General features: G+C 40.9%; 1 protein-coding gene across 3 annotated transcripts in view; it reads right to left on the bottom strand.

Annotated features, from left to right (window-relative positions):
* MTUS1 (microtubule associated scaffold protein 1) overlaps positions 1-23,396 on the bottom strand; it is a 171,396-nt gene that overhangs the window by 85,729 nt on the left and 62,271 nt on the right. For all 3 annotated transcript variants that reach the window (XM_047856103.1, XM_047856104.1, XM_047856105.1), the window contains exon 3: positions 17,147-17,342. In XM_047856103.1, the coding sequence (XP_047712059.1) occupies positions 17,147-17,342 (196 nt within the window). The remainder of the gene's footprint in view (positions 1-17,146; positions 17,343-23,396) is intronic.

Genomic DNA, 23,396 nt, shown 5'->3' with positions numbered 1-23,396 from the left:
CTCCTCCTCATCACAAACAATGAGCAAGGTTGAGCAAGGGACAGATGAAAATTTCTGGGCTCCAGTCACAGTGCAGTCCAGGCTCAACAGGTTTGGAAAATCAACTTGTTTTTCAGAAAAGATGTTTCATAGCATTGTTTCTGACAGCATCCTAAGTTCACAGACATTTTTCAGCATGGCTCAGAATTACTACAGACCTGTACCCTTTCTGATTCCAACACGCAGCCTGGCACCAGAAGCAAGTTTCCCCGGCTAGTCTGTGATTCCCATGACCTGTCCTATCCCATTCACGAGGCTCATGGTCCCTTCTACCTAGCCTCACCCACTCCGCCTAATGACAACCTGCAACCCTAGCAAAGGTCTTGCCCATTCTACCCTTAGTCTGTCTAATGGGCATTAAGCGTCCTGGAACAAAGCCTCCTTTACCAAAGGATTAGCCCTTCGGAACTCATAATCATCCTAACAGAGCATTGCCGTTACTGTTCCCAGTTCACAGATGAAAATACTACTTGGGTAGTCAAATGGCTTACTCGGTCACATTTAAGCAGCGACAGTGAGGCCTGGAAGGCAGGTAACTTACCACCAGCCCAGGGTTCCTTCTACCGTGTCACAGAACACAAGCATCATGGTTAAAGAAAGAAGCACCAGGCTGGAGGTCAGATTGAGCTCCTTCTTCTAGGAGGGGGCTCCCCAAGTACAATGGTAACAAAGTGGGGATAAAACAAAGGTATTTAACTATTTCACCAATGGTCCTAATGTTTATCTTAAGAGCAAAGTTGATCTAAAGTATCTGTAATTGGACTTCTTAAAAAGAAGCAGTAACACACACACACACACACACACACACACACACACACACACACATCATAACCAATATTAAAGGGAAGACATGGAAATATTGGGCTGAGAGACTAACCTGAGCACCAAATTCTTAAATAATGAAATCCTTACAGGACTGCTCTTTAGTTCCACGAGGTGGTATTTACCCATTCGCTGCACAGCATCTAACTTATCTCAGATGTAAATCATAAAGATTTAAGGTCTACCTACAGACATATTACTGACCTCCATGGTTTATTTTAAGCTCACACTGTTAGCATAATCTTACATAGAGATGACAGATTTCTTTTGACCTTGTAATTACTACCATCTTTTGGCTAGGGGAAACATGGAGGGAATAGCATTTGCACTTAGCCTTAGTAACACAGAGCGCCTATTGAATTTGAAATATAGCTTCATCAACAAGCAATTTAGATACCCACTTTGGAAAATCTGATTAAATGTACTGTATTTAACAACAGAACATCATTAAGCAATGCCTTGTAAAACTAATAATCCAATAGAATGATTTATTAAGTGAAAAAAAAACATTAATAATACCCTATTTTCAAGCTTATACTAACCTACATATTGAAAAATTCCAGAATTTTATGAGACTATTATAAAATATATAGCGCAGTGGGATAGAGGGGAAAAAGAAGGAAAGAGGCAGAAATGGGCAGTTTTCCCTACATACTTTATATGCTTATTATTACTTCAGGTGAATTTTTTTACGATAAGCATATTTTATCATCAAAACTAGTATTATTAAAGTCAGTGGAGCCAAATATTTAACCAGACAAAAGATGCTCAGAAACCAAGGAAAGACAAATTGGATCAACCATTAAAGAAAGTAGATTCTAATCATTTTGATTCCTGTGTCTCTGCAAGCAATAGGTATTCTTTAAATCTTTTAAATTTACTAAGAAAAAAACAACAAAGCAATCAATGGCTTAGTTGATGCTTTTATAAGGCTGTGATGAAAACACAGAACTGTGGTACTGGAAACTTCCTCATGATACCATAATGGTGTGTTCCTAGGACTGGAAATTAATACCAAAGAATAAACTCCTGAATGGTACTCCTTTGTTCTGACACTTACATTAAATGACTCATTGTCCAGGAGAAAGCTCCCAGGGCATTCACAGGTATGCAGTGTAATCTCTCAGCTCCAATCTGACTTCCTCTGTTCCCTAAGGAAAGGCCTGAGAAAGAAGGTGGGTCCCACACTACTCGCAAAACACCTTCAAAGTAATGAGAGCAGTTTCCCAGGCCACAGAAACATCTACCCGTCAAAGCAAGCTCTCCTCTCTGAACTCTCAGCCAGACTAGAATGAATTCAGCTTTAGTGTGTTTTTCACGAGATTATTCAGCATGGAAAAAAAATGTCTTGCTGTTCACTACATTTGATGAAATTTAAAGGTTCTGAAGATGTCTCAATGAGTTGACAAAAAAACAAAAAGCAAAGCTTAACTACTATATTACCTATATTAGAAGACACAGATCATCTTAATAAAAATCTGGACAGTGGATTCACAGGAGAGGTTGTGTTACTCAACTATTTACTTGCCCACATACTGAGGTAACTGCAAAGTAAGGTGATCGCAGAGCACACATGTACAGGGTGATAGAAACACTTGACAGCTTACTATGGAAGTTACCACCAGATTTTTTTTTTTTTTAACATTCATTCATTTTTGAGAGACAGAGTATAAGTGGGGAAGAGACAGAGAGAAAGGGGGACACAGAATCCGAAGCAGGCTTCAGGCTCTGAGCTGTCAGCACAGAGCATGATGTGGGGCCCAAACTCAAGGACCACAAGATGAGACCTGAGCCGAAGTCAGATGCTTAACTGACTGAGCCACCCAGGCAACCCAGATGTTTTAAGTAGTAATTAGGAATATTAGAAAATACATTGTATGTCATTAAAATTTTCCTAATAGGATTGTGGTTTGCTTGGCTTACTAGGTGCACAGACATCATGGGGAAGAAAAAGAAAATGAGGCTGGAGAGATGGACAGTTTACTGTTAAGGATGGCATTACATGCCAGGCTAAGAGCTTTAGAGACCTCATCTATTACGGGTGGGGTTTGGTGGGAAGTGGGGGCAGGGGGGTGGGCTACTGCAGCTTCTTGGCATGTGACCTGGAATTTGATCAAGTGGTGGCAGCTGCATAACCACCTAGCAGGATGAGTTTGAAATCAGAGCACTTAGGAAGCTAGTGCACTTGTCAGTGCTAGAGGACGTGGGAAGTTTCATGAGACAATGACACAACTATGGAGATCATTCCGGAAAATACAAACTACCCATTAATATATATAGCTTAAAATATAAATTATTGTATTTTATAAAACACAATAGACATCAATAAAGGCAGGCTCATTAACTACTAGTCAGGGAGAGAAAATGCCAAAGAAAGAGACATAGTTAAAATACAAAACATGAGAATATGTCTATAGCTATAATTATAACTCGGGTTCTTTTAGCACAACTACACAGAGAAAGTGATCTTTGCATTAATTATCTGCGGTAGCTGGGAATTATTACAAAATTAGAGCAAGTCTACTCAAAGGGATAAAAAAAAATAAGTTATGGGAGAAATAAATTCTACTCAAATCTGTGTCTGCAGGTTCGTTTTAACTGAACCCATAAGGACCAAATTTTCCCATCAATATGAATGTAGATGTTAACGTACTGCAATAGACCTTTCTCCAAAGAAAATATATAATGGTCACAACAACACATGAAAAGGTGTTCAACATCATTAGTCATCAGAGACATGCAAATCAAAACCACAACGAGACACATCACACCTATTAGAACCGTTATTATAAAAACACAACAGAAAACAACAAGCGGTGGCTATGATGTGAAGAAATTGGAATCCCATGTGTTACTGGTAGAAAAGTAAAATGGCATGGCTGCTGTGGAAAATGGTCTGGCTGTTCCCCCCGAATTAAAAATGTAACTGGCATTCGGGGCACCCACCCAAAATAAATGAAAGGAGGATGTTCGAGAGGTCTTCATACACCCATGTCCAGAAAGTTACTCATAATAAACAAAAGGGAGAAGCAGCCCAAGGTATCCATTGGCAGATGGATTATTCAGTCTTGAGAAGGAAAGAAATTCTGACACAGGCTCCAACATGGATGAAACATGAAGATGTTATACCAAGCGCAATAAGCCGCTCACAAAAGTACAAACACTGCGTGATTCCTCTTAGCTAGAGGAATCAGACTCCAAGAGGTACCTAGAATAGTCAAATTCCAAGACAGACACCAGCATGGTGGTCCCCATTCTGGGGGATGGACAGAGGTGGTTAGTGTTTCATGGATAAAGAGGTTCAGCTGGGGAAGGTAAAAAGTTCTGGAGACGGGATGGTGTAATTATCGTACAACCAAGTGAACTGACTTAATGCCACTGAACCACACACTTAAAAATGGTTCAAATGGTAAATTGAATGTAACATACTTTATCACAAAAAAAGTGAAAGGAAGGTGTGCTACTGGTTACTCTAAGATACTAGAAAATAGAAAAATAGTCTATTATTGGCATAAAACTATATTTACAGATGAATAAACTGGTGTATAAACCCCAGAAAAATAACAATTCAGAATAGGAGGGAGAGATTTTTCAGAGAAGTTAAAGCATTTCTTTGTGGTGTTAAAACAACTGGCCTTAAAAGAATTAAAATCTGAAAAGCTGCATGTATGACGTAGGGGTTAAACGTTGACAATCCAGAGCCAGACTGCTTAGGGTTTGAGCCCAGCTCCAGGACATACTGGCTGTGAACAGGTTACTTAACCTCTCTGAGCTTGGATTTCTCATATTAACAGGGGTACTTACTTCATAGATTCTTTTAAAGGTTAAATAAGTTTTTATTTTTATTTATTTCTTTTTCCATGTTTATTTCTTCTGAGAGAGAGAGAATGCGTGCACGGGATGGGCAGAGACAGAGAGAGAGAATCCAGAGCAGGTTTCACACTGTCAGGCAAGGCCCTGACGTGGGGCTCAAACTCATGAACCATGAGCTCATGACCTGAGCCGAAATCAAGAGTCGGACACTTAACCGACTGAGCCACCCAGGCGCCTTGCAAGTTTTTATTTCTAAAATGCTTAGAACAATACCTAACACTTATTACACGGTAGCTAAATATTAGCCACTGGTCTCAACATACACACACATGAACATGAAAAAAATATTAAAATAAAATTGGATTATAAAGGATTTAAAACAAAACCAGACAAATTAACCATAACTAAATACGGATTAATCTCTTTGATCACGGTAGAGAGGCCAAGTTAAGCATAAAAACTTAGGAAAAATTAAAGGAAAAGATGTATTTGACCATATTAAAAATGCAAGAATTTAAAAGGCACCATATACAAAATAAAAAGGCAAATAATAAAACACAGGACAGAAACAATGAACAACATCCAGTCAACAAAGAATCATTTGCCTCAAAATATAAGAGAGCAAAAGTTCTAACAGTAAATAAAAATCAACAATACAATTTTTAAAACTGTTGAAACTTAATGTGTCTAGCGTCTTTCCTGGCTCCCCGTCATCCATAATCCCTGATTCCATTGCTCACATGCTGAAGAAAGGCTTAAACAGCCTAATACTTGCGTTCCTAATCTTTCTTGAGGTTAGGGTGACCATGCAACTCAGTCTGTGCCAGTAAGACTTCAAGACAGGAGGGCTAGGGGGGCGGAGGAGGGGGTGTAAGGCGCTGAGTAGGACTTTTCCTCCCTGATGGAGGTAGACACGCATGTGGGGAGTAAGTCTCTACTCCGGGATGCCATCCTTCACTTTCAGCCTTTTTATACAGCAGCAAGACGACTAGATACTTGGAACTCTTGGCCACCATATTTTAACTGAAAAGTCCCTGACAGAACAACATGTTGAGTCAGGAAGAGTATAAAGACAGAAAGAGGACCCTACCAAGCCACCAAACGTAGACCTACCTACATCTAGACTTCCTGTTAAATAAACACACAACCTCGGGTTTAAACCAGATGGATTTCTTAACTACCATGCTCTCTCTCTCTCTCAGCATCTGATGGCAACTGATTCTTCCTTCCTTTTTGAACAGTTTTCTTTACTTGGTTTCTGGAACACTACTCCTGACTGACTTCTCTCCTACCTTCCTGGCTGTTTCTTCTTGGTCTCCTCTCTAATTCTTCCTTATCTCCCTAGCCCTTTAAAATTTAAGAATGCCCCAGAGGTACTTTGGAGTACTCCAGAGAGCTTCCCAGTAGTGCCCTTGACCTATTATTCTCTTCCACACTTACTGTCTTGGTAATCCAATCCAGTCTAGTGGCTTTAAATACCATCTACATGTTGATGAATCCTAAATTTATATCCCTAGACCAGAAATCTATACACTCTAGACTCATGTATCCCACTTTTCTCTCAACATCTTCACTTACAGATTATTCATCTCAACTAAGTATCTCTATAGCTGAGTTCTTGATAACTATCTACCAACATCTGTGCCCCCATCACCCATCTCCATCTCAGCGGATGGCACCATTATCCTTCCCCATTGTTCACACCCAAAACGTATAGTCACCTGACTCCACTCTTTTGCTCTCACCTCCTCTAAGCAAATGCTGTCAGCTTCACTTTCATCATGCTCATCAACATGCCCTCACTGCCATGAGCATGGTCCAAGAAGCCATAAATCTGCTGCCATGACTGTAGCAATACCTCCTCAATGATCTCTGGATGTAGCCCTCACCCCCATTCTATATACTCTCTACACAGGTATCAGAGTGATCTTATCAAAATTTAAGTCGCTTTGGGGGTGCCTCGGTGGCTTAATCAGTTGAGCGTCCAACTCTCAATTTTGGCTCAGGTCGTGAGCTCCCGTTTCGGAAGTTTGAGCCTCACAATGGGCTTGCACTAACAGTGCAGAGCCTGCTTGGGACTCTCTCTCTCTAAGTAAATAAATAAACTTTAAAAAAAATTTCATTAAAAAATAAAAAAAATTTAAGTCACTTTGGTTAAAAGCCAAAATCCTTAGGATTTTTAACACTGTCCACATCTGGTTCTCCACTACCTGTTTCACTTCTGTTTCAACTTTTCCTTCCTTCTTTCCTTGCTTTCCTAGAGCACATTAGAGCCACCTCAGTGTCTCCACTTACTGTTCACTCTGACTAGCACGGTTTTCCTCCAGATACTCCTAGGACTGACACCCCCTGGCCTTTACTCAAAAGCCACCTCTCCCTGGTCACACTAACCAACACTTCTTTCTCTCTCACACAAAAGTAACACCCACCATTTCATATTCCCCTTCTCTGCATTAGTATTTCCCCTGCCCCTTTAGTACTTTACATTATCAAGCATCCTATCTACTTTTATTTACATATTACCCATCTCTCCCACCAGCATGTAACTTCAAGGAGGGCATGTTTTGATCCTGTATTCACTTCTGTACCTCAGCACTTTGATCACTGAATCTACATTTATTCAATAAATATTTCAGTGCCAAGTTTATGCCAATTAAAGTAAGATACCGTTTGCACTTTCTGAAAGAGTAAATATTTAGAAATCGTGTTAGAAAGGTCAAAATACTGGCAAGAGTGTCGGAAAATGCTCTTACGTACTCAGAGAGGGAGCACCGACTTGTAGGCTGTTTCTGAAGGGCAATTTGGCAACGTGCAACCAGTCTTAAAGTGCTCACACCCTGTGATTCCATCTAAAGGAATGCATCCAAGGAATTTATCTGACTAGCTCTCTTACTATGTATAAAGTTCTTCAGCGTGAAATCGTTTCATTCACTAAAAATACAGAACAAAAACCCTGAAACAACGTCATGTTCAAAGTCTGAAGAAATATATTGCAGCACGTTCCATCGATGCAGTATAAGGCCGTTTAAAATCATGTTATTGAAGAGTAAGAATTTAAGAAGCTAAGGAAATAGGCACTATACCTTCTAAGTGAAAAAGAAAATTCAATTAAGTAAGTGCCTACTGACAGGTAGTGGATTTCTGAAACAGTAGGAATTGCTTGCACCTATGAAATGTATGTTACCACGTGCACATGAGAATATGTCAAAAGAAAAGGCATTGAATAGTTATCAATTCTGACGTTAAAACCTATCTGGCATTAATGAGATTAAAGGTGATTTTTCTTTCCTTTCCACTTTTCACTAAAAGTATTATACTATTTATTTATTTATTTGTTTATTTATTTTAACATTTATTCATTTCTGAGAGAGAGAGAGACAGGGCATGAGCAGGGTAGCGACAGAGGGAGAGAGACACAGAATCCGAAGCAGGCTCCAAGCTCCGAGCTGTCAGCACAGAGCCCGATGCGGGGCTCGAACTCCTGAACCAGGAGATCACGACCTAAGCCGAGTCAGATGCTCAACCACCTGAGCCACCCAGGCGCCCCAAAAAGTGATATAATTTTAAAAGTCTACTGGGAAAAAGGCAGTGGAAAACTGACGAGCTATCCAAATGCACTGGTTAAATCCAAGATGCACGAGAGATACGGTTTACAATGCTTCTTCCTTTCCTTCCCCGGCACGCACAGACCTGGGCTCTGTCTGGACCTCTTCTGCCTGCTGACTGCCTGAACACCAGTGTATCGTGTCCTAACTGCCCAACTTCCCTTCTCTGTATTCCCGTTTATCTTTACTGACTCAGTCCACAATCTCTACATTCCACACTCTGAACCCTAGCTGCCTGTCCTATCATTTCTACTCCCTAGTATACCAGCTAAGCCCTAAAGATTACCTCAATCCAGATGTAGCCTCCTTATTGTATTTCCAAGGTCTCGATGGCAAACATCAAACAAAGCATCAATACCAAACCAAGACTGACACACACATTTGCAAAGGTGTACCTCGATCACAGTATAGAATTACCTAGATTACAGCAAAAAAGAGTTTCAGCAAACTTTGGTACTGTTAATCATATCCTCTTCTGAAATCCTACAGCTTTTGTTTTCCTTTAAAATATCCTAAAGACAGATGTGATGAGGGACAAACCCACCACCTCCCCTACTTGACTGGTAATAGCTTGAAGGCAAGCACTAGGTCTTTCTTATCCCATAACTGCTCTGGGTCTGCAGTACAGCTTGCACAGTGTATACTTCCAAAGGGTCAAGTGAATGAATTATCTTCCGGAACACAAAATTTCAGTAGCCCTCTACATTTATATATTGCAAAATGTGACTTTAATAGTCCATATTCTTGAGTTAGGCAAGGCAATGTTCTATTAGTACGACACAAACCACTCTATGTAGCCATCACCATTTGCTCCAGAGTGAACTCAAAAATATAGTCACGGGAGTACAGGTGAGTCACAACAAAAACACGACAGATATTAAGAGGGCAGTCATCTGACAGAGAAACAAGAACTTGCCACAAAGCGAGGTTCTCACGAGGACTTGAATTGCTCAGGAGCACAGGGCTCGTGGTAATACTGTCAGTACCTGCCTCTGCAAGTGTGTTTACAAGATTTCTGCTGCTTCACATGGGGATTCAACAAAAATAACTCCCATAGTCACAGGCCTAGGAACATGTGTCCCGCAAGTGAAGGTGTAATAAATTTAAGACTGAGAAGGGTCGTGTCCCTTCCCCAGCTACCGTACAAAGAAGATGAACAAGGGTCTTCACGGGTCCGTCAACAAATGTATTTATCTGGTGGTGAGGTGACTGAACTCACCCGGCACAGAGCTCCTAACCACGATGGAAAAAGGCACGTGGTGAGCATCCCGGCTCATTAGAAGCCAAGGTTCACAGGAGAATTACTTTGAGCCATGAGGTCACTGAGACGCAAAACTGAAGATCATCTTATTTCCTGTTCTAAGGTTACAAAAATAAGCAACTCAACAGAATTTGCGTAAACTCACATCAAAGAAATCCCCTCACCTCATAAAAGTGAGCTGCCAAAAAAAAAAGGGGGGGGGGGCTGTCCAGCCCATCACCCACGGCTACTACTCTGACACTTGACTCTTAAAATTCCCTACTTAATCTCCAATTGTGTCTATCCCTACACACTGCTGCCTTCCCTTTATTTCTAAGGCTAACTTAGTTACGGGTGCTCTGGATGCATTCTGACGCTTTCATCATCTGACTGTCAGCCATTACTGATGCTCTTACCTTTATCGGCTCTTTTCCCATAGGTTTCCTTACCCTCTACTACACATTTGCACTGTTTTAACCTTCCAACATCCCTACGTCCTTTGAGGTGCTTCTTGGTCTCTTCAAATTCAGCATGGTCCGAACTAAACCCATCACTGTCCTCCTGTTAACCACTTCTTGCTACTCTGTTCCCTATCTTGCTTCATGGTCACCCAACAAGAAAGCGGCAGAGACACAAGAGACTCTTCCCCACCAACGGAAGTTTACCAGACCCCCTTTCTCCAAAACGTTTTTAGCATTTTCACTGTTTCTTATTCCCACACACTGGTACGACTCTTGTAAGTTTGTGTCTCAACGATGAGAGAACTGACCTGCCTCAAACATCCTCGGGACACCATCACTTACCTCAACACTCAATCGACTCCAGACATGTGGATCCTGCCGTCAATGTTTCCAAACACATCATACCCTTTCATAGGGCTCCACTCGCAATACCACAGGGTATTCCCACCTTTGGGAATACCAGCAACTTTCTTTCCATGCCTGGAAAACTTCTACAGGCACATTTCAAGGCCAGTTCAAATGTCATCACTATTCTCCAATCTGCCCTTCGGCCAAGTTAGTGGTGTTCCCTTCACTGTGGACACAGTGCTTCACATAAGTCTCCATTCAAATAAGGCCACACAACATTTTTAAATATCTGTTGTATAATAGGTACACTGTGCTGAGCAATGAAAAATATAAAAATAACTTACACCTGGGGGCACCTGGGTGGCGTCCAACTTTGGCTTGGTCCGTGGTCTTGCAGTTTGTGAGTTTGAGCCCCATATTAGGCTGGCTGCTGTCAGCGCAGAGCCCACTTGGAATCCTCTGCCCCCTCCCCTCTCTCTCTACCCATTCCCTGCTTGTGCTCACTCTCTTTCTCAAAAATAAGTTTAAAAAAATTTTTGAAAAAAAATTAAGAATTCTTTAAAATAATAATAAACATGGGGCACCTGGGTGGCTCAGTTCGGTTCAATATCCAACTTTGGCTCAAGTCATGATCTCACGGTTCATGAGTTTGAGCCCCGTGTCAGGCTCTGTGCTGATAGCTCGGAGCCTGGAGCCTGCTTTGGATTCTGTGTCTCCCTCTCTGCCCCTCCCCTTCACGTGGTTTGTTTCTCTCTCCAAGATGAATAAACAAACAAAAAACAACTAGGACATAGACTCTCCTTACGGGCCTCACAATTAGGAGACAGACATGTACGAAAATGATTACAGTAGCCTAATAAAGGCCAAGTATCACAGAGGCCAGGACAGATCAGCTGCAGTTTCAAGAATGAGGAGTTTGCATTGAAATCATATGCTTCAACACCTCTTTTCACCTCACCCTCTAACCAATGAGGATTGTTAAAAGGGCCTATCAATCACGTTAGTAGTCTCCGAATCCAGTAGACAGCCCAGCACACAGCAGGCTCTCAAAACTTTTACCCAATTCATAAAGCAACCGAAACTGCTTAGTGACATATTAAGCCTCACTTATGGGTCACTCTATAAAGCAATCTTCTCCAGAATTACTTGCCAAGGAAGAAGAATTGAGTGGAAGGCCCGTAAAACAATCAAGAATTCATAATGTCAGGAAGGAATAAAAGAGAAGACACTGGTCTCCCTGTAAAACACTACCTGGTTGGCCTCATCGGTCCTCCCCGGCTCCCACCACACATGCTGGGCAGCTCCCTGTCCCTCAAGCAACCCCCTACCGCCTCCCCTCCACCTTTCCACCTGCTGTTCCCTCTGCCCGGCGAAGGCCTTTCATCTGATATCCCAAGGTCTCTCTCCTCCTGCACCTTCAGATACTGGCTCATTTGCCCCCTGCTCAGTGTGGCCTTTCTCAACGGCCTGATATTAAGATGCCACGCCCTTCACTGCCTTTTCTTCTCAGTACCTATCATCGTACATTCTCAACATCTTATTTACTGAATTTTTCAACTCACCCAACTAGAATTTAAGCTCTGCAAGGCAAGAATTCATCTCTTTTGTGCCTTTCTGCATCCCCAGCACAAGCAGGCACTCAATCGACACTCGTTAAGTGAGCGAGTCAGTGTGTCGGACAACGGGGTGTATGTCAGAGAGGTTCAGGGCACAGCACAACACCGCAGGGTCTGTCCCGTGTCCGCCACTTATTAACTCTAACTTTGTGCAAGTTACTTAGGGTTTCAAAACTTCCAATTCCTTATCTACAGAATTGGGATAGCTATACTATCTAAACCTCATGAGTTGTAAGAATAAATGAAATTAGACATTATCTGTATCTCATGAGTTGTAAGAATAAATCAAAGTAGCCATTTAGAAAGCTTAGAAGACAGCATGACAGGTCTCTGGTGCTCAAAAACATCACTATGACTATCATTTTTATGAAAAAAACAAAAAACCCTGAGACACTTTCTTTAAAAAGTATTTTAATTATATGTACATATAGAAACATCTGTAAGCAACATGTTAAAGTTAGCTTTTAGAATAAGTTATTACGTGATAATTTCTGGTTTTCAATAATTTATCCAAGTATCTTTCTCATAATTTTGCAAGCTAGTTCTCTCAAACTCTCACCTAGAGAAGAGTGAAAGGATATAAAAGTACATTGAAAAGATCTTCAATTCCCTTTGACCCTCAATAGACAAAATTAGTTTACAAAAGACAACTAAGAAAAAAACACCTTGCAAGAAAGCACAGAAGCCTGTAATGCCAGGCAAGTTGTGACAAGTTTGGGATGTACTCCTGGCCTGAGACGAATTTATTTTATTAACCCACAATAAACTGAATTAAAGCAAAGGTTTACCCTTTTAAAATGTTATTTCTCTTTGTCCAGAAGAAAAACTAAAGACTGTTTCTTTCATGAGGCCCTTCTTCAGGCTCTGGTGTAATCAGACCAAGCCCCTGGACATTCTTCTTTTTCACAAAGTCCTAAAAGCACTTAGAGGCCTTTTCCACACCCTTTATACACCCTTTCGTGCTGCTTGTGGCGTCATCAGCACGCATTTGCTGTCCCCAGGTAGGTTACCAGATCCACAAGGCAGGGAGTGGCCTACTTCCGTAATCCTACCCGGCTCAAGCTAGTCCCTGCAAGGATTATTACATGTTTGTATCAAGGGACACACACATTTATAACCTAAAACCCGGTAAACACTGGCACTGCCTTCAGAAGAGGATGGCCGATGGGTCTCCGAAGATGCCTGGATCAATCATGAAATATTTAACTATGTAGTTATTTATTCAGCAGCATTAATTTCTAATAACCACATAACATCATTTAATTTAGGGTAAGATGACAGAGAACTCTAAGCCAAGGGCCTGAAGAGAGAATTGCCAAGTTTTTACACCATTCAGCTGAGCTTGAGAGTTTTTTTGTTTTTGTTTTTGTGTTTTTCCCCCAAAACCCGTCGTTCCACTCGAGTAGTTCTCTAGACTGATAACGTGAAGGTTAAGAGCATGGGCTCCAGAGTCCTACTGCCTGGTTTGAATCTTACCTCTGCCACTTTCTAGCTGCATGATGTTGACAAATTATTTGACTTCTGTGTGCGATTTCCTTCAATTCGTACAATGAGGCGAAGCCTCACAAAACTACTCTCAGGATTAAATGCACTTATAAACGAAATGATTAAGACAGAGCCCGGAACTTGGTAAGCATTTTGTAAGTGTGAGGTGCTATCATCAGCATTATAATTATTATTAGGGTAGTTTTCCTCACCATCTCATTTAATTGGAGTGGTTAAAACATACACATAATCTACACAAAGAAAATTTGAATCTGGTTTGTTATCACTCACAATCCGGTCTCATACCAATCTCCAGATTTTTAAAATTATTCTTCTACTTTTATTGAGATCTAATTGGCATACATCACTTGTAAGTCTAAGGTGTGTAGCCTAACGGCTTGACTTATATACACTGTGCAGTAATGACCTCAGAAAATTTAATTAGCAGCCATCAGCTCATATAGACACAATAAAAAGCAAAAAAATATATATTTTCCTTGTGATGAAAATTGTTCAGATTTACTCTTAACTTTCATATATATCATACAGCACTGTTAGCTATAGTTTCCATGTCGTACATTACAATTTCTAGATTCTGACGAGTAAAATGGAAGAGCTTCATTGGCTTTAATTACAATTCTTTCTCCTCCTCAGTTTAAAGCTCCAAGAAAATGGCTACTTCAATTCCAGGTCTGGTTTTCTACTTAGTTCTCTGAAAGGATTTATTGAAAACCCCAGTCTGCTGGAACATTCCTGCTGCTTACCTTTCAGTAGAGTAACTTTGTATACACAGTACAGAGGATGTCCATTTGGTTTCAATTTTCTACTACACAAACACTGCATTGTACAATAAATGGCAATGCTCTCTCAATGATCTAAAGGCACATTGTTTTTGCTCCTTGATTTTCTGATCTACTTTAAACTCTGTGGGGATTAAGTTTCCTGTCCCCCACAACAAACACCTCTCGATGTATTGTGAGCATCCAAACAAGCTAGTTGCTGTTTTGTTTTGTTTGTTTTTTTTTTAAGTACAGCATAATCACGTTAGTCTTCCAACAGTTAAAATATAAAATCAAATGCAAATGCATGAGGTTTCTAATTACATGATTTTTGCCCCCATTTCTATACAGAAAACCACCAGGTAAATGAAAACTTAGTTTGTAACTCAGGTTGAAAACTTCGAGTATGTGACTTTTTAGTTATCAAGTGTCTTTATACGGGTTAATAAAACCTCAATAAACTTGTCTTTTCATTACGAGTACACAGACCTACTTTTCTCGTACGGCATGAAATTATATAGTATACAGTAAAGGGACTTAAAAAGTGCTGAACTCTTTTTTGAAACTTATCACTTACATAAAAGTATCCAATTTTTCAGAATACAGTAGTTCCCTCGAACCTCATCCAACCACACACAGGGGTGTTTCAAGACCTCCAGTGGATGCCTATAACTATGGACAGACCCAAACCCAACATATACTGGTTTCTTCCTCTATGTACATACCTATGATAAAGTTTAAATTACAAATGAGGTGCAGAAAGAGATTAATAATAAAACAATTATAACAATATACTATGATAAAAGTTATGTGAATGTGCTCTCTCTCAAAATATCTTCACTCTTCTTCCTGTGATCATGTGAGAAGATAAAATGCCTACCGGATGGGATGTAGTGGGACGAATGACGCAGGCATTATGATTTGGGGTCAGGCTCCTATTGGCATTCTAACAATACCTACTTGTGCACTGCGGTTGACTACTGCTAACTGAAATCACTGAAGGTGAAACCACAAATAGCTGGAGACTACTGTTTATCCTAGGCCTTGGCCTACTCTCTTACAAGTATGTGCACTTCTGGTTTTCTGGGTTGTGAGCATCATGTGGTCCAGAGAATCATACTAGGAGCCGCCGCTGCTCAGAGAGCTAGGGGAGCTCCAAACTGCCCCTGGAAAGGCAAGGACTGTCAAAGATGACAGGGCCTCACATTCTGAAACCCTCACATTTCGCAATGCAAAGCTGAAGTCCAGGGTGGGTACACGACTCGCTTGGGCAGCTCACTGGTGCCAGAGCAGTGTGAGAACACAGGGCCCGTAACTACAGGCCATGCTGCCAGTGCCCATGGCTCTCTAGTGCCACCGAGCCACAAGTTCTCCTAACATCCAGACGACAAGGGAGCTCCCCAGCATCTGCCAACTCCCATGACCCTTATCTGGCATCACCAGTAAGAACTAAAGCTTTGATCTCACTTATGCCTCACCTCCCCAAGTGTGGCAACATCCCCAATCAGGATCATTGCTCCTCTTCTGTTTCTCTCCCCAGTGAAGAAGACTTCAAGTGAATTTTTTCTTCCCGCTCAGCTCCTCTAGGGCTGGGAATGAAAACGTGCTTCAGATCTCTCTTTCTCCATCCATACTTCTTCCTGAGTCTGGTCCTCAGAACCTCAAGACCTTGAGGCTAGGCCTGAATCTAAATAAATCATCCTTAAGACACTTAGGCTCATTATACACTTCTCACACAAGAGGCTTTATGATAGGATTGGAAAATAAAACCTCAAACTACCAAGGTGTCAAGAAGGAAAGAGATCCCGTGTTGTGTTTGGTTTTGTTAGTTTCTGCAAAATGTTCTCACACGTGTTGACACATCACTCTAGAGGTACTTTGTCCACCCACCCCTCCTCCCCAGACCATTCAACAGTAGACACTATTTTTATACAGGAACTTACTTCTAAATCCTTTGGACATGCCCTTAATTTGCTCCAGGTTGGACCTGTTAAAATAAAGGGTGTTCCCTGCAGTGTTCTCAGTCAACTGGAATGGCTAGCAGTGCTTCTGTCTTAGTCTCTATGAAATAGGCTGACTTTTCCATTTCCTATTCTGAACTGTAACCCAGAGAAATCTCTACCATCAGCCAAATTTTTAGTAAGACACTTAACAGCTACTCTTACAGCACTCAAATTTCATAAACCTATCATGACTTTAAATCTACTACTTCTGGGGCGCCTGGGTAGCTCAGTCGGTTGAGCATCTGACTTCAGCTCAGGTCATGATCTCACTGTTCATGAGTTCGAGCCCTGCGTCGGTCTCTGTGCTGACAGCTCAGAGCCTGAAGCCTGCCTCAGATTCTGTGTCTCCTTCTCTCTGCCCCTCCTCTACTGGTGCTCTGTCTCTCTCAAAGATAAATAAAAAAAATTTTTTAAAACCCTACTACTTCTAAAATATAAACCAACATAAAAGTTCATCTCAGAAAAGTTTTAACTTTTTAGTCACTCTCCTATCCCTGAAAAATTTTAATACATCTTTCAGTAAAATTCAAGAAAAAATTCATCTCTTTTGGTATGGTGAGGGCCAACCATCAGTTTAGTGTGTAACATGTAAGTACTATTAAACACTTAATCATTTATTAAAAAATGTTTCTAATTCTGAAATTATATAACAAGCACCCAATTGTGTATTTATTTACGATTCCTCTGAATAACTTAGAAGATGGTTTACACACCTCTATCTTTCTCCAACTAGCCCTTACACTGCTCAAAGAGAAGAGCTGTGTCTATGAGTTCTTTTTCTACCTTCCCTGGTCCACTAAAGGCTCAATGTTTTGGTGACAGAATGTGTTGGTGTTACAACCAAAACCTGTCTTTCTGCTTTCTGACATGCCTAATTTTACATTTAAATTATCTGTAAACTGCTGTAAGGCACAACTGATTTATTGTATTCTTACCAGAACTGGACACACGCCTGATCCTCTGAGGAGATAAGGCCCGGTCAGAATTGAGATTTCTACTGTCACTATTCCGCCTCAAACAGGAAACAGAAGGCCCCACTTTGGCTTTTGAACCAGGTGTTTTCCTCAAATTGGAGGAGTCAGGCTTGGAAATATTCCTACCTGAGGTGACTGCAGTTTTTGAAGCAGAACCCTGTGAAAAAATAGTTAAGACTTTAGTCCAGATTATACCTTCCTCATACCATTTCCCGTGGCACTATGTCAAAACGACAATTTCTTCCTAAGCAGATATGCCACAGGGCTATTTAATTTTCATTTTTAGAATGAAGGAATTAAACCTCTTCATAGTTTGCTCTTAAATCCATTATGATCTTTTATGCCCAACAGCGGAACTATTCCCAAGATGCCCAGGGCCACAAGCTGAAGTCAAGCTGCAGCTCTCCGTCTGTTCCCTGAGGCCTTTCTATAGCATCTGATGCTGAGGACGCCATCTTTCTTCAGTTTCTCTAACAGAACACTCTCTTGGTTTTCCTTCTACCTGTCTGGTTATTCCTCCTCCGGATCCTGTTCTTCTGTACACCTTTCAATGCTAGTTGTCCCGAGGGTCCCAGACTTGACCCTGTTCTTTCCTTGCCATATGCTCTCCTTAAGTGACCTTGTCTGCTGTTTCAACCAGCACCTACACCCTGTTGTATGTGAAGTCCATATGTCCTAGCCAGCACTCTCCTGCCTTTCTCCTGTATTTAGCTTCTTTTCTTTACCTACCCACTTAGCACACTTCAGGCACCTCTACCTAGCAATGCCAACAGTAATCATATCATTGTCATTTTTATGGATCAACATATAGCCCCTACAGAATAATACTTTAAGCTCAAAATCCATGTTTCAACCCCTTTAATCTTCATAACCCTAGAAGTTGTTACCTTTATCATAAAAGGTAACAAATGTTTACATTTTACAGAAGAATACGAAGCAGTTTCTAACATTAAACTAGTTTCACCCAACCATCTCAAAACTTACTTCTTTCCATAGTCATCACAACATACCCAGGAGCCCAACATAAACAATGAAAGCTATTTCTAGGTGCTTCCTTGTTTACTTCTTCAACTCTCAATAGCCTTCTTTCCCTTTCCCATCCATCTTAGCAAAGGCCTGCATCATTTCTTCCCAGGATTACTGAAAGCACATCCTTAGGATTTCTGGTCTCACCAGCTTCCAATTTGTGTTCCACTCCACTGCTAAGGTAATCTCCTCAAAGGCCAAACTGGGTTAGGTAGCTCACCTCTGTCTTCCAGATAAAGTCAACTCTTAACAGCAAGGCACACTGAGCCTTTCTGGATCTGGCAACCCCTGGTGGCTTCATCAGCTTATTCCTTACTGTTCACATTTCTGCACCCCCACCTCCCATCACACTCACTACCTGGAATTCCCTAAATGAGAATATCTTTTCGTGTTTCTTCCTCTTTGTAGGTGTTATTTCCTCCACCCAGAATACTTTTCCGATTCATAGTGACTAAACTAGCTCCCTTAGAAGCCTTCCTTGACAACCCTCTTCAAGGCCACCACCCCAAGCAGCATAGCAGCTGATACATGCTCCCAACGACTATTTAACAACCCCTTTTAGTCCCCTTTATCTTCTAATATCACCCACCATACCAGACACTAGGTTTGGCCAGAGGTGTAGCTTTCTTTCCTATATCCCAACAATCACCATCATACATAGTATACAGTAGGCAACCAATAAATATTCCCATTCTACATAGAGGAGGTGATACTCTGAGCTTCATTCAAGGAAAAATTCCAACACCGTAAGTTATATTTTGTATTCTCCCTTTACATTACAAAAACTGAGCCTCATAGAGACTAGGTAATTGGCCCAATGTCATTCTGCCAATGAATGATGGAGCTAATTTGAAAGTGTATCTAACTCTAAGATCCATACTTCTAACATCTATGCTGTGTTTTCCCCACTCATACCTTTCTTTCCTTGCGTAAGTAAGTCATAAGTAGATTAATTTCCAATACAGATATGTAAAGCCCCATGCTACCTACAGTTGAAATCATACACTGGGTGAATCCAAAGTTTAATTGGGCAAGACTTCCAGGGAAGATGCAGAGCAGGAGCCTAAAGTCATGTTGTCCCAAGAATATTACTAGATGGACTTCAAGCTGTATTACAAAGCCATAATCATCAAGACAGTATGGTACTGGCACAAGAACAGACACTCAGATCAATGGAACAGAATAGAGAACCCAGAAATGGACCCACAAATGTATGGCCAACTAATCTTTGATGAAGCAGGAAAGAATATCCGGACCCACAAATGTATGGCCAACTAATCTTTGATGAAGCAGGAAAGAATATCCAATGGAATAAAGTCTCTTCAGCAAGTGGTGCTGGGAAAACTGGACAGTAGCATGCAGAAAAATGAACATGGACCACTTTCTTACACTATACACAAAAATAAACTCAAAATGGATGAAAGACCTAAAGGTAAGACAGGAAGCCTTCAAAATCCAAAATCGAGGAGAAAGCAGGCAAAAACCTCTTTTGATCTTAGCTGCAGCAACTTCTTACTCAACACAGCTCCGGAGGCAAGGGAAACAAAAGCAAAAATGAACTATTGGGCCTCATCAAAATAAAAAACTTCTGCACAGCAAAGGAAACAATCAGTGAAACTAAAAGGCAACCAATGGAATGGGAGAAGATATTTGCAAATGACAAATCCGATAAAGGTTTAGTATCCAAAAGCTATAAGGAACTTACCAAACTCAACACCTAAAAAAACAAATAATCCAGTGAAGAAATGGGCAAAAGATATGAATAGACACTTCTCCAAAGAAGACATCCAGATGGCCAACCGACACATGAAAAAATGTTCAACTTCACTCATCATCAGGGAAATACAAATCAAAACCACAATGAGATACCACCTCACACCTGTCAGAACGGCTAACATGAACAACTCAGGCAACAACAGATGTTGGCGAGAATGTGGAGAAAGGGGATCTCTTTTGCACTGCTCGTGGGAATGCAAACTGGTGCAGCCACTCTGGAAAACAGTATGGAGGTTCCTCAAAAAATTAAAAATAGAACTACCCTACAACCCAGCAACTGCACTATTAGGTATTTATCCAAGGTATACGGGTATTCTGTTTCAAAGGGACACATGCACCCCAATGTTTATAGCGCACTATCAACAATAGCCAAAGTATGGAAAGAGCCCAAATGTCCATCGATGGCTGAATGGAAAAAGAAGATGTGGTATGTGTGTATGTATGTATATACATATATATACACACATATATATGTGTATATGTGTATATGTGTATATATATATGTGTATATGTATATATGTGTGTATATATATATACACACACACACACACACACACACACACACACACACACACACACAACGGAGTATTACTCAGCAATCAAAAAGGATGAAATCTTACCATTCGCAACTACATAGACAGAACTAGAGGGTATTATGCCAAGTGAAATTAGTCAGAGAAAGACAAATATCCTACGACTTCACTCATATGAGGACTTTAAGACACAGAACAGATGAACACTAGGGAAGGGAAGCAAAAATAATATAAAAACAGGGAGGGGAACAAAACATAAGAGACTCTTAAATATGGAGAACAGAGGGTTACTAGAGGGGTTGTGGCAGGGGGGATGGGCTAAATGGGTAAGGGGCATTCATCTACTCCTGAAATCATTGTTGCACTATATACTAACTTTGATATAAATTTAAAAAATGAATTAAATTAAAAAAAGAAGACTACTACTAGATAACACTCATATTTTCAGTGCAAATAACCCAGAAAATGACCTCAAGACTAGCACAACAAACTTCACAACCAAATGTGGAGAAGAGGTCACATTATAGAGTGTAGGACCAGCAGAGAGCTAAACACCAATGGTCTGGATTCGGGAGGGAGAGAGCTATAGGCAAGGAGAGGGGCAAGAAATAGACTATCACACAAGGAAGCCTGCATGGGGAAAACTAATCCCATATGCATTTGCCTTTGGAAATCAAAAGGGCAGAATTTCCCACTTCTTAAAACTAGCAGGACTTAAAGCCTAGAACTTTAAAAATCAGCAGGCTCTGTGCTGAGGGAGAGCCTAGAGGGCAATAGGAAGCTGAGCCCTTAACCTTAAAGAGATAACACAACAAAAAGCCCAAGGACATAGGGCTTAGAAGCAGCAATTTCAAAAATGCCTGGGGTACACGGGAGGGAAAGTTCCTTACTAATCTCAGAGTTCCCTGAGGGACTTTTCAAGGAACAAAGGAGCTGGCAGGTAGCTTTTCCCTCCCCCATCCCCAAAATAATCACATGGCCAACTGCAGGAAACAGCCAGCACTCACTACCTTACTTGCTTACACCGTGCTCTGCCCCCTCCTGCTGGGCTTGCCTCAGTCCTGATGCTGTGGATTTCCCGCCCCAGAAGACCCAGGGAAACCCTGCCACCATTGCATCTCTGACTTCCCTAGGAGGATGTATGCGCCTTGTTAAAACTACACCCCCACCCAGAGGCGCTTCATGGGGCAACCCAGGCCTGCCTCAGTCTCCAAAGTGACTAAGTGTCCCCTGTGGAGAAGGACTGGCGTCCACAGCTTGTGACACCAAGATCCCATCGTCATGCTTCCCAGAACTGCCTCAGCCAGCCGCTGGTCTCCATAGCGGCTACGCAACCCCGGTGGAAGGGGACCTGTGGGAACAGCTTGTGGCACCCTGTCCCTAAGGCATGTTCAGTAGAAACTCAGGCTGGCCCGGTCTTGGAGGCAGTGGTGAGTCTCCTGTAAAGAGCATCTACACCACCTTGTTAAAAGTGTGGGCCCCGCCCACTACTTTCAAGAGCAATAGACATAGCCGACTTTCTTAACACAGAGAAACAAACACAGAGTTAGGTGAAATGAGGAGACAGAGGAATATGTCCCACATGAAAGAAGAGGACAGAAGAAGAGAGACCTAAGTGAAACAGAGATAAGTAATATGCCTGATAGAAAATTTAAAGTAATGATCATGAAGATACTCCCTGTACTTGAGAAAACAATGGAAGGCATCAGGGAGACCCTTAACATAGAGAAAAAAAGAACCTATCAAAGATGAAGAATACAATAATTGCAATTAAAAACAAACTTGTGGAATAACTAGCAGGCTAGAGGAAGCAGAGGAATGAATCAACAACCTGGAAGACAGAGTGATGGAAAGTAATCAAGCTGAACAAGTGAGAGAAAAAAGAATTATGCAAACTGACAATAGACTTAGGGTACTCAGTGACTCCAACAAGTGTAGTAATATTCACAATATAAGGATTCCAGAAGAAGAGAGAGAAAAGGGGGCAGAAAATTTATTTGAAGAAATAATAGATGCAAACTTCCTTATTCTGGGGAAGGAAACAGATACCCAGATCTAGGAGGCACAGAGATCCCCACAAAAAAAAATAAATTAAAATAAAATAAAAAATAAATGAAAAATCAACCCAAGGAAGTCCATACCAAGACACATAGGAATTAAAATGGAAAAGAGTAGTGATAAAGAATGTTGAAAGCAATGAGATAAAATACAACTACATACCAGAGCAGAGAAATCCCATGAGGGTATCAGTGGATATTTCAGCAAAAACTTGGCAGGCCAGAAGAGAGTAGCATGATACATTCAAAGTGCTAAAAGGGCAAAATATGCAGTCAAGAATGCTCTATCCAGCAAAGCTATCATTCAGAATAGAAGGAGAGATAAAGAATTTCTCAGACAAAAACTAAACAAGTTCATGACCACTAAACCAGCCTTTATGAGAAATACTAAAGGGGACTATTTGCATGGAAAAGAAAGATCATAAATGAGACTGTGAAAAGGATAAAACATAAAATAAGTACAAGTGAGCATTTCTGTAAAAAACAAACAAGGAATTCACAAAATGAAACAATGTAAAATATGACACCATATAACTAACATGTGCTGGGGGGTTGGTGCAAAGAATAAAGAATGGGTTCAAAGTTAAGCGACCATCAACTTCATATAGGCTACTATATGCAGATGTTACACAAAAAACTTAATGTTAACCAAAAAAAAAGAAAAAAACAACAACAACAATGATCAGATATGCAAAGAAAAAAGGAGAAATGAATCTAAGTATCTCACTCAAGAAAACTGTCAAATCAGGGCACATGGGCAGCTCAGTCAGTGAAACATCCAACTTTAGCTCAGGTCATGATCTCATGGCTTCTGAGCTC

Source organism: Prionailurus viverrinus, chromosome B1 (assembly GCF_022837055.1).
Source record: "Prionailurus viverrinus isolate Anna chromosome B1, UM_Priviv_1.0, whole genome shotgun sequence".
In the NCBI taxonomy this organism is placed as follows: domain Eukaryota; kingdom Metazoa; phylum Chordata; class Mammalia; order Carnivora; family Felidae; genus Prionailurus; species Prionailurus viverrinus.
The sequence above is the reverse complement of the archived record's forward strand: the minus strand, read 5'-3'. Positions and strand labels throughout refer to the sequence as shown.